We start from the raw sequence: 13,596 nt of genomic DNA on the forward strand, positions 1-13,596 counted from the left end.
CTAAAGCTGTAATGGCAAATTTGAGACATAAGAGATAAAACATGCTCAGGTTCTCTGAAATAATAGTATTGATAAACTGACATTTTGTGAACCTTTACTGTTTGTTAGGCACTGATTCAAACACTTTATGTGTATTAACCTAGTTAATCATAACAGTTCTGTGAAGTGGGTGCTTGTGTTATCACAGTTTTACATGCATGGAAACTGAAGTATAAATAATTATGGCATTTACAGAGGCTCTCAGAGATAGTAGGTGACAGAGCAGAATTTCAGTTCTATCAGCCTGGATCTTCCAGAGTCCAGGCTTTCAACTTTTTTGAAACAACTTTATATTTTGCTTTTTTTTTTTTTTAGACAGGGTCTCGCTCTGTTTTTCCAGGCTAGAGTGGAGTGCAGTGGCATTATCACTGCTCAGTGCAGCCTCAACCTCCTGGGCTCAAGTGATCCTCCCACCTCAGCCTCCCAAGTAACTGCCACGCCTGCCTAATTTTTTTTTTTTTAATTTTTTGTACAGACGGACATCTCCGTATGTTGCCCAGGCTGGTCTTGAACTGCTGGGCTCAAGAAATCCTCCCTCCTTGGCCTCCCAAAGTGCTAGGACTACAGGCATGAGCCACCCAGCCAAAACAAGTTTATATGTTGTTTCAAGTTTGCTTACCAGGCAGCTCATGCCTACCCTACCAGTAGTACCCAGATGATTAGCACTAAAACATGGACCAATACCAGGCTTTTAAGGTAGCTGAGCAAAGGGTTGGTGGACCCTAGGGGACTGTGTCTGCCTTTCTCCTTGTGTTCCCCAAGAGGCCAGTGTGGCATGGACCTCTGTGAGATGATATGTGGTTGCAGTTTTTAGGTGCGAAAGGGACTTAACTTGCTCATGGTCTCAGCTAGTAAATGGCACAAGAGGAACTTGAACTTAGCTCTCTTGGTTGCTAGTTTATTGAGCTTCACCTTGAGGTATGTAAAGTTCAAGACGAAGTTTTATTTTTTAATAGTTCTCCGCCGGGCGTGGTGGCTCACGCCTGTAATCCCAGCACTTCGGGAGGCCGAGGTGGGTGGATCACCTGAGGTCAGGAGTTTGAGACCAGCCTGTCTAACATGGTGAAATCCCATCTTTACTAAAAATACAAAAGATTAGCTGGGTGTGGTGGGGCACGCCTGTAGTCCCAGCTACTCAGGAGGCTGAGGCAGGAGGATTGCTTGAACCTGGGAGGTAGAGGTTGCAGTGAGCCGAGATCATGCAATTGCACTCCAGCCTGGGCAACACAAGACCCTGTCTCAAAAAAAAAATTTTTTAAGTTCTATTTTATCTCTACTATTGGTTTATTATAGTATCATTTTTTTAAAAAAATGTAGTTGTTGCCTTAGGGTTAACAAAATACACCTTTAATTCATTGCAGTCTGCCTTCAAGTGATACTGTACTACTTCGTAGGCAGTGGAAGAGCTGCTCATCTTTTGCACTCGTTTTCATTCATTTCACTTTTACATATGCTCTAAGCCCACAATACATTGCTACTATTTTTGCTTTAGAAAGTAAACAATAATGTTTTAGAAAAATCGAACATAAAAAGATCTTTTATATTTACCATAACTTTAACCATTTCTGGGAAACTCCATTTCTTTATGTAGATCCAAGTTTTATCTGGCTTCATATTCATTCTACCTTAAAAATTACCTTTAACATTTCTTGTAACTCAGATCTGCTGGTAATGAATTCTCTCAGTTTTTGTTTGCCTGGAAAAAAACTAACCTTTTTTTTTTTTCCTGCAATTTTTAGATATTTTCACTGAGTATAGAATCCTGAGTTGATTATTTTATTCTTTCAGCACTTTAAAGATATTGTCAGATATGTGTAATTTCTAATGAGAAGTCTGCTGTAATTCTTAACTTTGTCCCTCTGTATCTGATGTATCTTTCTCTGACTGCCTTCAACATTTTGTATCTTTGGGTTTCAGCAGTTTCAAAATGGCCCACCTAGGTGTGATTTTTTTTTTTTTTTTTTTTAATGTGTGTGGAGGGATCTTTCCCTTGCTTGGTGTTTTCTGAGAATCTTGGTGATTTGATGTCTTTTATTATTTTTGGGAAATTCTTAGTTATTATGTCTTTAAATATTTCTACTGTCCTGTTTCACCCTCATCTCCTTTTGTGACTACGATTAGCATGTTGGATCATTTGGATGCTCTGTTCTGATTCCTCCTGTCCACTCTTTTTCTCTGGGTTTGGATTACAGATGCTCCTCAACTTACAATGGGGTTATTTCCTGATAAAACAAACGTAAGTTGAAATTAAGTCAGAAATGCATTTAATATACCTGACCTACCAACATCACAGTTTAGCCCAGCCTCATCTAAACATGCTCAGAACACTCGCGTTAGCCTACAGTTGGGCAAAATCATCTAACACGGGGGTCCCCAACCCCCAGGTCACAGACTGGTACCAGTCCGTGGCCTGTTAGGAACTGGGCTGCACAGCAGGAGGTGAGCAGCAGGCAGGCGAGCACTACCACCTGAGCCCTGGCTCCTGTCCGATCAGTGGCAGGCATCCTTAGATTCTTACAGGAGCGTGAACCCTATTGTGAACTGCACATGTGAGGGATCTAGGTTGTGCGCTCCTCGTGAGAATCTAATGCCAGAGCATAGTTTCATCCTGAAACTATCCCCTCCAGCCCCCACAGTCTGTGGAAAATTGTCTTCCATGAAACTGGCCCCTGGTGCCAAAAAGGTTGGGGACTGCTGATTTAACACAAAGCCTATTTTATGATAAAGTGTTGAATGTCTCATGCAAGAGTATTATACTGCATATCACTAGCTCAGGAAAAGATCAAAATTCAAAATTTGAAGTGTAGTTTCTACTGAATGCATATCACTTTTGCATCATTGTAAAGTCAAAAAAATTTTAAGTTGAACCATTGTAAGTTGGAGATTGTCGGTATGTCTAGTGACCTGTTTTCAAGTTTTGATTTCCTTTTGCTCCTCAGCTGTGTCAGGTTGGCTGCAATGTCTGGGAAAGGCATTCTTCATCTCTGTTACTGTGTTTTTTATTTCTAGCCTTTGCATTTGACTCTTGCTTTTTTTAATCTCACTGCTGAAATTTCCTGTCTCTTCATGTATATTGTTCAGCTTTTCCACTACAGCCTTTGACATACTAATCATATTTATGAATCATATTAATCTTAGTTATTTTAAATTCCCTGACATGTAGTTCCAATATCTGGGTTATCTGTGAGTCTGGTTCTGCTGATTGATTTGTCTCTTGATGATGTACTTTTTTCTTTCTTTCTTTGTGTGTCTTACAATTTTTACATTGAATACCAGATATCACGTGTAGGACAGAAGAAACTGAAATAAGTAATATTTATGCCTGGAATAGGCTTCCCTCTTTTGTTTCTAGGCTTTTAGTAGGGAAAGTTGAGTTAGGCTAGTCAGAAATTGAGCTGGCTTGGGTTGTTGCTATGGTTACCTTTAGTGCCCCAGTGGTGCAATCATAGCTCACTGCAGCCTTAACCTCCCAAGCTCAAATTCCTTTCATGTTACCTTGTGCTTAGTAGGGGAGCTGGTTTGCCACAAGGTTTTTCTCAACATTCCAGTTCCACCTTCAGCCTTAGGCCTTTGGGAGTACCTCAGGGAGGGTACTCCTCCATGTTCTTGCCTTCTCCCTGCAGTAGACTCCCTTGCTTGTTACTCAGTGCATGCCAGCCTAGGGTTGGGGACATGGGGTAGTTCTCTGTTGTCTTGGTCCCAGCCTCAGACTTAGGTGGGCTCTGTGTTCCTGCATCTCAGGGGTGGTGCTTTCTCAGTGATTCTGCCCCTCCTTCAGTGGTAGGAGACCTCTAATGTTTGGACCCTAGATGATTTCCTGCCCCTCCCTTAGAATAGAAGGTTTTTCCTTTTCCCTTCCCCAGCTGCAGTGGGTCTTCACCTGTACCCTGAAAGCAACAAGGTTTCCTCCCCCACCTCCATGCCTGAAGGCTTCTGTTCCTCCAGGTAGGCTTTGTACCTTTTCCATAGCATCAACTACTCCTCCCCTCCAGATCTGCACTACTCCCAGGAAGGTTTCCTCAACTTCCCTCTTTGCCCCGCCCCTATTCTTTCTCATGAGCACCTGTGAAGGTCCGAAGAAGGCAGCCAGTGAGTGAGTACAAACTCCTTTTACATCTGTGGCTCCCAGAGATCTGGAGTTCTTCCAGATGACACCTGGCTTTTACTAACAGGTTAAAAATGTTTCCTGAATTCTTTCCCACTTCATTTGTTTCTGTTATATTTATATGGTAGAAAAACTACATAGTGGTGGCTACTGTGCATCTCTTCCTAACTCCACATTTGACAACAGCACGTTGGTAACTTGAAAATTGCCATGGTGGGAATATTTACACTCCAGAAATCAGTAAGTGCTATTAATCAGGGCTTTCTTTTTCCCTGAGAGCCAGTTGTTAAACATTTACCAGAATACCAGTGTTTGGGGGAACCCCAGGAGGGTTGACCATAGAGATTGGTGCATTTGGTGAGTTGCTCCGTGGCCTCTGGGATGGGCTGGGCCCAGCAGTGTCGAATGGCTGTGTTCAGGCCATCTCCTGCAAAGCAGTCCCCAGGCCACCGGCAGGGAGACTCACCACAGGAAGGCCCCCTGTGTTGGAGGTGGTGTAGGTTAATGCTCTCGCCCTCTCTTCCTCCTTCTCCCCTCAGACCGAAGCCAGGACAGCACAGCCGTAGCGCTCTCAGACTCTAGCTCGACGCAGGACTTCTTTAATGAGCCCACCAGCTTACTGGAAGGCTCCAGGAAATCCTACACAGAGAAGAGGCTGCCCATTCTCAGTTCCCAAGCAGGAGCGACGGGTAAAGATCTTCAGGGGGCCACAGAAGAAAGAGGTATGAAGCCCTAACTCAGTGAATTAGAACCACTTTGATGTCCTGTGGCAATCTGGGCAAAGCCGAAGGCTTCGTGGCCCAGGGACCTTGGCTGGGCAAGTCATTTACTCTCTGGGCCTCCATTTTTCTCCCTGTAGGATGAGAATGGTCCCAGTGCCCGCCCTGGGGTTGTGAGGGTTGAGTGAGGCAGCTCCTGAGGGTGCACACAGATCCCAGCACCACATGTGCTCAGGGATGCTGCCTGTTGTTGTTATGACCCTCACAACCCAGCCCGGGAAAGCTATGTCTGTGATATCAGTGTGCTCTGTTTTTGTTGTTGTTGTTGTTGGTAAATGGTTATTTTTAAAGTCTTTGGATCCTAAATGTCACAAATGTGTTTTCTTTTTAGTTTGAATCATATGAGGTCTTCAGGAAAAATCTCTCTTTTTGGGGGAGGGGGGCAGAGGGCCCTGATTTAAGCCTGGGGGTGTGCCCAACTCTCCTGGGGGGTCCAGGCCCCCTTTATAGAAATCAGTTGGCAGAGCCCCACATCTGGGCTTACTGGGAGATCACAGGCAGGCTGGGGCTTTCCTGGCCCCACTCTGAGCTGTGGCTGGTCAGCTATGGATTTGAGAGCTTTCCCACTCTGGCCAGGGCCAGGGCTTACACGTGTTTCTCAAACAGTAATAACAACAACCCAGCCCCATACTCTTTTCTGTGCTGGGCACTGTGTTAATTCATTTGGTTCTCCCAAGCACCCTAGAAAAAAAGCATAATGACTATTCCCATTTTATAGCTGAAGAATATGAGATTCAGAGAAGGTCTGGAATTTGCCCTGTCAGTGTACACCCTTAACCATTACCCCATGCTACCTCTCCGGGTGGGATGGATGGATGGATGGATGGGGAAAAACGTTGGTGATAAACTGCCTCCCTGAGGCACCCAGGCCTTGTCCCAGGAAGTCTCAGAGCAAGCCCTGGATGGGAGCTCACACATAGGTGTGGCAGTGGGGCCAGAGCCATTTACACTAAGGAAGACCTCTCCTAGCTCTCTGCTCCCTGCCAGCCTCCCCTGGCTGGACTTAGAAGGGCATGAGACCACATCTCCAGTAGATTGGAAGTATCCCCATTAGGGGACACCTGATAGAGACACTAGATAAGAGGGCACAGAATGGAGGACTTACTATGTGGATTTACTTGTATCTGGTCCTCATCAAGAGATGAGGCCACCACCCCACTCTCTCACCAGGCAGTCACTATGCAGTTGCCAGCCAGTGTTGACATTCTGTAACTGACATAAACACACTGTAGGAAGTTTGGAATGGGAAGGAAAAAGGTAACTTACACTCTTAACACTATAATACAGCATTTCTGTTTTTAAAAATAAGATTTTTAAAACTTATCAGACAAGTAAGACCTACCATGTGTGCTCTGTGGCCTGTCAAGCCGTGACTGCTGTAGGTGCCATTGTGTCATCATGAGCTTCTTTCCCACTTACATGGGGAAGGGGACATGGGTGTTGGGGGAACGAAGCAGAGAGTGAGTTGGCTTTGGTCTGGCACAGCCTATACAGGCCCTTCTAGACTCATGAAGAGTGTCCTGCCTCTTCCCTCCTTCCATTAGAGCCAGTGGTTTAAGCAGACAGTTTGTGGGGCTGGCCACTGGTGAAGAAAGTTAGGGTAGGACCAAAGGTCACCACAATAGCTGATAAGCATGAAATGAAACCTCTTGCTTCCATGGCCATGTTCCTCCTCTCTAAGCCCAGCTTTTCTTGGTAACCATGGTGGTGAAGTTGATCAACTTCCTGTTGTAAGAGCAGGTATGGCAGGGAATGCTTCCCAAGCCCACAGCCAGCAGATAGTTCTGGGAGCAGAGCACTCATCCAGGCCTGGTCTTGGTCAGTGGTGGTCTCTAACACGCACTCCCCTGATCTCCCATTGGGTAGCAGCCTGGCCATCACAGTCTGCAGTACTTGAGCAGCCTTTGGCCTCCCTGCAGAAAGCTGGGACAGCAGTGCCTAGGCAGTGTTGAGTGCGGGCCCCAAGTGTGCTCCACACCACTTGCCTTCCCAGCACACCCTCATGGAGAGTCCTACCACCAGCCTGCTGCTTCCTCCATCATTAATGTTGTGGGGTACAGGCCCTCACTCACGCGTATTTGTTATCAAGCAGCAGGGCACAACAGGTCCAGATCTGCACCATGCACTGGGTACTGAGGGAAAGCAGAAACGGATCTGACAGCCACATCCTGCCTGGCACGAGATGCGCTCCCTCCCACCGTGTCTAGCAGGCACAAGCTGTCACACTGCCCGAGGACCAGCCTCCTTCCTTTAATTCTCCAGAAGCTGTCTTTCTCCACACTGGCCTTGACCGAGGTGCCTTGAGGAAAGAGCCTTTCCCAGAAGTGACTGTTGCAGCTAGCGGAAGCTCACCTTTGCAGGGGGCAGAGCTTCAAAAAAAAAAAAAAAAGTCTAAAATATGAAGGTCACAAGAGTAGAGATTTATTTATTTGATCTAGGGAGAAAGTTGTCCACAGTTTCATCACTTAAACACAAGCCCACTCTATTATATCGTTCTGAGGGCAAGAGGGTAAAACCCAAAGCAGAGTTGACAAGCACCTGTTGTGATCCAGGCAGTGGACACAAGGGCATGCCAGATTGCCCACATCTGCCCCTTCCTGGTCAACTAGAGGCCTAGTGACGATGCCCATGCACCACATGCAGGATAGGGTGATAAATGGTTGTCGGTGGGGGAGGCCGCCCTGGGGGCAGTTGACCTGCCAATGCCCAGCTTCCTTCCCATCTTGCCTGCCCACCCTTTGTGGAAAGCATCCTCACTGGGCTCTTTTCTCAGGCCAGTAGAGTTTGAGTAAGATGATCTCAGAAGTCAAAAGAGACAGACTTGAGGTCCTTGCTGGGGCATATTTTGGTCTGGGCCTCTCAGCTGTTGGTGTCTTGCCAAGATGTGTAGCCACCTGAGGGCCAGGCTTTTCCATAATGAGGCCCCCTGAGTTCACTGGGCCATCAGTACACATCAGTCCAGAGGCTCAGCTGGGGGCATGTCTGTGCCTTATTCTTCTAGGACCTCCATGGGCTGATGTGGATCAGATGGCTCCTGTGCTCTGTTGGCCTTGGCATATGCACCACAGGCATTCCAAGCCAGTCTTCCCTGCCTGCGGCAGGCACCGGCCTAGGCTAGAGCAGCCAGAACACACATTTTACTTGCTTTCTCTTGGTAGAAGGAAGTTTTCTCATCTTCACGCAGCTAGGGTTAGAATTGGACATCCTGGCCGGGAAACGTGGTGTAGTCCTGTTGGCATTTCTGACCCTCTTTCTTCCGGTAAGGAAATGGAGGGCTCTAGTGACCTGTGAGGCCTGTTCAGCAGTGGGAGTGGATGCTGTGTGTAAGGCAGCTCGCCCCATCTCTCCGGGGCCCCTTCGGCCACCCAGACCCCTAGGCAACTGATTGTTGTTGTTGTTGTTTCTGAGACAGGGTCTTGTCCTTGTTACCCATGCTGGAATGCAGTGATGCGATCATGGCTCACTATAGCCTCAACCTCCTGAGCTCAAGGATCCTCCTGCCTCAGCCTCCCGAGTAGCTGGAACTACAGGTGCCACCACACCTGCCTAATTTTTAAATTTTTTTGTAGAAATGAGATCTTGCTATGTTGCCCCAGGCTAGTCTCAAACTCTTGGCCTCAAGCAATCCTCTCACCTTAGCCTCCCAAAGTGCTGGGATTACAGGCGTGAGCCACCACGCCCAGCCTAAAACTGGGTTGTTGTTTCTCAGGGGCTTTTTTGTTTGTTTTTGGGGGGGGGGGGTTAGGTTTAATAGGCAAAAGAAAGAGAAAAGAGAATAGCTGTCTCTCTGAGAGAGGGGCGGCTGAGCGGGTCTTCCCTGAAGCTGGGTTTCTGACTCAGTCTAGGATTGCTGTTTTCTTCCTCTTTATGTGTTCTAAGAACTCTGGCTGAATTCTTGACCCTCTGCCTGCTTTCCATAAAAATTGTGCTCTGTGTGTCTTTGTGTCCAAGCTCTCAGTGCCTGATGTGAACCGCTGAGAGGCCTGCATCATCATCTGATTCCTCTGTCTCCCCCGTGCCTAGCACAGGGCTGATCCCAGCATTATGGCTTACCCTGTTTGGTGAGCCACATTTTGAACACATTAGAAACCTGGCACATTTTTTAATAAAGTGATGGTATCCCCTGTAAGATGGGTGCCAGCCCTAAGCTGTGGGACGCAGGCAACTTCTTGAGCTCACATGAGAAGACAGTGTAGTTTGGAAGGAGCTAGGACCTCCTGGCATTCAGTCATTAGGGCCACCTCAAAGGGTAGGGGGAGGGGGCAGCCCATGGTAGGCTTTGGGCCTGGGGGAGGGGAGATGCTCTTATGGCTTTTCTTTGCCAACACCACTGGGGGCAGCGATGCAGGGGAGGGAGAAGGGCAATGGCTCCAGGAGAAGGAGTGATGGTGGAGAGGCAAGGACACTGAGGGAGAGCAGTGGGGTGGGCTGCAGGGGAGCAGGGAGGGAAGGTCAGACTAATAGCAGGTGGCTGAGGGGAACATAGGGAGTGAATGCTCAGATTCTTTCCTCAACGAGAATAGTGATGGTGGGCAACCTGGCCACACACCTGATGTCTGCAGATAGGCTTCGACTTAGCATGCGGAGAACTGGGGGGCCTTGGTTGTTGCTGACTCGGCCCTGCCCCAGCAGGCCCCAGCTATCTCCAGGCTGCTACTACAGTAGGGAGAGGGCTCAGCCATCGCATACCACCTCAGAGCTGGTGCTGCTGGCTGCTTCTCTGGCCTCCTCCAGGCAGGCTGTGCAGGGCGTGCCATGCTCCTGAGTGCCTAAGGAGCCACAGACCACAGGACCCCTTGCCTTTATCCCTTGCTCCCCAGCCCTTTCCATCTGTCCCACCCTCCCGGGCCAGACAGCTTTCTTCTTCTGTAGCCAAGGAGCCTGCACCTCAGGGTCTAGCCCAAGGTCATCCAGGCCACTGTCATCATCCTGGGGCCAGCCCTGCAGCACCACCACCCAGCCTGGGCTATCCTGATGTGAACTGCTGCCCCATGGCCCCTGGTGGAGCAAGGCTGGGTGTTCAGGAGCTGGGCTCATGTCACATGAGGGCCCATGTGGGAGCACTTGGCTCACATATAGCAGCGGCAACCCTGGAGAGGGAGTTGGGGCAGGCAGTGGGCTGAGCACTGAGCAGGGGAGCAGGTATGATACTTCCTGAACCCTGGCTGTGTTTTATGCGATGCTGGTGGTGGCAACACCTGCCCTTTGTGGGCTGCTTCCCCATACCCCAGCCCCAGAGGTGGGACAGCCTGTGCCACCGTTCAGAGGGGAAGACCCAGAGCCCAGCCCATAACTTCCCCTCTCTGTAGCCTCTGGGTCCCTCACTGCATGCCAGCTGGGACAGCCTGTTTCATGGAGCGGGAGACCTCGGTTGGGGCAGAGCCAGCACTGGGCCCTGTGCCTCCTGCTGCTGGGTCCAGCACCCACTCAGCAAGGGCATTGATCCAGCCGTGCTGATCACTTCACCAAGGCACCTCCGTTACTGGTGGTAGACCACTGCATGGACAGGGCCTAAAACCAGGGTGACTTTCTTTCCCTTCTTCTCAACTGTAGGAAAAAACGAGGAGTCATTGGAGAGTACAGAAGGCTTCCGGGCTGCAGAGCAAGGTGTCCAGAAGCCTGCTGCAGAAACCCCAGCCTCTGCTTGCATCCCTGGCAAGCCCTCAGCATCCACACCCACCCTGTGGGATGGGAAGAAGAGAGGGGACCTCCCAGGGGAGCCAGTGGCCTTCCCCCAGGGGCTGCCGGCTGGTGCTGAGGAGCAGCGGCAGTTTCTCACAGAGCAGTGCATCGCCTCCTTCCGCCTGTGCCTGAGCCGCTTCCCCCAGCACTATAAGAGTCTCTACCGTCTGGCCTTCCTCTACACCTACAGCAAGACCCACCGGGTGAGTGGCTGCCGGGCCAAGGGGGCTTGGATCTTCCCAGGGCAGCTGGGCATCTTTGAAGGTTGGTGGGCAGAGCTAAGACAGATTGGAGCTTCACGGTAGCAGCACATGGGAGGGATGGGCGAGGAGAGCTGCAGGAGGCAGGGCCAGCCCCAGGAGTGGGCCAGCTTGCCAGGGAACCTGGTGGTGAGGGCCCAGGGTCACAGCCAGGAATGGAGGGAGGAGTGTAGGGGGTCTCACAGTCTCAGGGATAGGCTATGGGGTGAGGGATAAGGGTCCATAGGCTCAACTACTCTTTCCTGTGAGGGCTGTGCAGCAACTCAAACTCTGATGTCGTGCTCCCTCACCCCTGCCATTCACCCATCGTCTCAGTGACAGCAAGCCCGTCTTCCAGGTGCCCTAGGGGCCCTGCTTACTCTCTGTTCTGGCCTTGCTTGCCCTAGGCCCCATCTCTCCAGCTGCATATTGCAGGGGCCTCCTCACCATACCCTGCCCCTGGGCTCTTCTCTCTGGTGCAGCTGCCAAAACCATCTTCACAGCCTCTGCTTCATGGGGGTTGGGTGCTGACAGCCTCCTCCAGCTCTTTTTGGAAAGCGGATGATGTAGCGATCCTTAACAGCTGTGCCCCAGGCTTAAGTGCTTCCAGGGGCTTCCCAGCCAGACCTCTTCTGCTGGCGTTTAGATTTGGGGAGGTAATGTGGCCTGGGCAGGACGTAAATAATAGGGGTGGCTTTATTTTCCTTTAGTCTCTCACCCAGGAGGTGTTGGGGAGTGTCCTGGTCGTTGTCCTGCACCATGTAGCTACATTCTAAGGGGGAGGCAGACTTAAAAACATACAGATGGCCAGGCGTGGTGGCTCACGCCTGTAATCCCAGCACTTTGGGAGGCTGAGGCAGGGGGATCACCTGAGGTCAGGAGTTGAAGACCAACCTGGTGAATCCCCGTCTCTACTAAAAATACAAAAGTTAGCCAGGCATGGTGGCATATGCCTGTAGTCCCAGCTACTCGGGAGGCTGAGTCATGAGAATTGCTCGAACCCGGGAGGCAGAGGTTGCAGTGAGCCAAGATTGGGCCACTGCACTTCAGCCTGGGCGACAGAGCGAGACTCATCTGAAAAACAAAAATAATAAATAAAAAATAAAAACATGCAGTTGAGTAAAGCAAGTCTCATTTGAACAATATCACAGAGAAAATAACGGGGGGCATAGAGGGGTGAGGGTGCTGTTGTGCCTCTGCAAAGACACCTTTTGTGCTGAGACCTGTATTGTAGGGGACAGCATTGGTCTGGAAGGAAGGGAGAGCACCCAGACAGAGCAAGCAGCCCAGGAAGGTGGCCATTCTGGGCTGGCATTGGTGTGGGCGAGGGCCAGAGAGGGCCAGGTATGCTGGGCAAGCAGGGGTGACCTTTAGGGCCTAGCTGTGAGGACTCAGTCAGGTCCTCCTCCTAGAGGTCTCCTGCTGGTTCCCCCCAGCATCCTCAGTGGAATGTTTGAAGAACCAGAATGGACAGTTGGCCAAGAGATGGGCCCTGGCTTGGCACTGGCTATGTGCAGGAAGTGGCACTTCACAGAATTCTGTTTGGGGGACTAGATACAGGGGGACTAGATACAGGGGTCCAAGAAGGTAAGTGCTGTGTCCCCACAGTGACCGGTATGCTCATGTGACTTGGTTGATTTCCTCAGGGCACAGCAGGTGACACAGGTCTGGGAGGGAGGGTGTCTCATCATCTGGGGCTTTGGTCTGTAGTTCAAGGTGCAGTGCATGCTAGCAAACGATGGCCAGCTCCGGCTTCCCTGGCTGTTGGTGCCACACTGGAGCCTGGCTTGCTCACTGCTCAGCCTCCACTTGGCAGTGGACCTTACCTCTGTATCCCAGGCCTTCTGCACCCAGGTGGACCTGGGTCTTAATAAACCCCAACCAGCATGTCCTCACTGCTGAAGCCATCTTTGGGCCTGAGGGGCAATGGCTGATATGAACTCTGTTGGGCTCACCATTGCTTTGGGAACTTTCCCCTTTCCCTCTTTTGGGAGCAGCAGAGCCCACTGCAAGAGCCCACACACACATCAGTGGAACAGACACTAGTAACCATTGTCCTGTCCTCCCCCACCTCTGGTGTCCTTCTGTTCAAGTGCATCCTCAGGCAGCCATGCAGCCCCCTCCAGCTGTGGTCAGCTCTGACCAGGATCTGGTGTTCCCTAGTAGTGAGCTCAGACCCTTCCTCATCCTGTTACAGGGTACCTTCTCAAGAGGCAGATGTCGAGATGGAATTTCGGGTACAAAATATGTATTAGGAATTGGCACCTGTGCAAGGGAAGTGGGGAAGGACAGCAGGTTTGGGTGGGAGGAGAGTTGAGTGGCGATACGGGCCCCACCCACCCACCCTCCACTTCCCTGCTAAATGGCTTTATGTTGAATTTGAAGGAGCCAGTGCATATAAAGTGCTTAGCTCAGCACTAGACACAGAATGCTGTTATTACAGCCTGCCCCTTCTCTTGATGATTTTTTTAGAAGTAGAAAACAGTATTTATGTCAAAATTAAAAGTTGGAGGGAGGTAACCACAATTCTGCCACCCTAAAACTAGCTCCCTTGGGTCTAGTACAGGTTGAATATCCTTTATACAAAATGCTTGGGACCAGAAGAGTTTTGGATTTTGGCTTTTTTCAGATCTTAGAATATTTGCATTATACTTCTGGCTGAGCCATCGCTAAGCCAAAAATCTGAAATCCAAAATGCTCCAATGAGGCTGGGCGCGGTGGTTCACGCCTGTAATCCTAGCACTTTGGGAGG

At 49.9% G+C, this 13,596-nt stretch overlaps 1 protein-coding gene across 17 annotated transcripts in view; it reads left to right on the forward strand.

Annotated features, from left to right (window-relative positions):
• The window catches only part of CABIN1 (calcineurin binding protein 1), a 166,015-nt gene that overhangs the window by 98,503 nt on the left and 53,916 nt on the right, over window positions 1-13,596 (forward strand). For all 17 annotated transcript variants that reach the window (XM_016939804.4, XM_016939808.4, XM_063808360.1 and 14 more), the window contains 2 exons: window positions 4,684-4,866; window positions 10,477-10,808. In XM_016939804.4, coding sequence (XP_016795293.3) covers window positions 4,684-4,866; window positions 10,477-10,808 — 515 coding nt within the window. The remainder of the gene's footprint in view (window positions 1-4,683; window positions 4,867-10,476; window positions 10,809-13,596) is intronic.

This window comes from Pan troglodytes, chromosome 23, assembly GCF_028858775.2.
Source record: "Pan troglodytes isolate AG18354 chromosome 23, NHGRI_mPanTro3-v2.0_pri, whole genome shotgun sequence".
Classification (NCBI taxonomy): Eukaryota; Metazoa; Chordata; class Mammalia; order Primates; family Hominidae; genus Pan; species Pan troglodytes.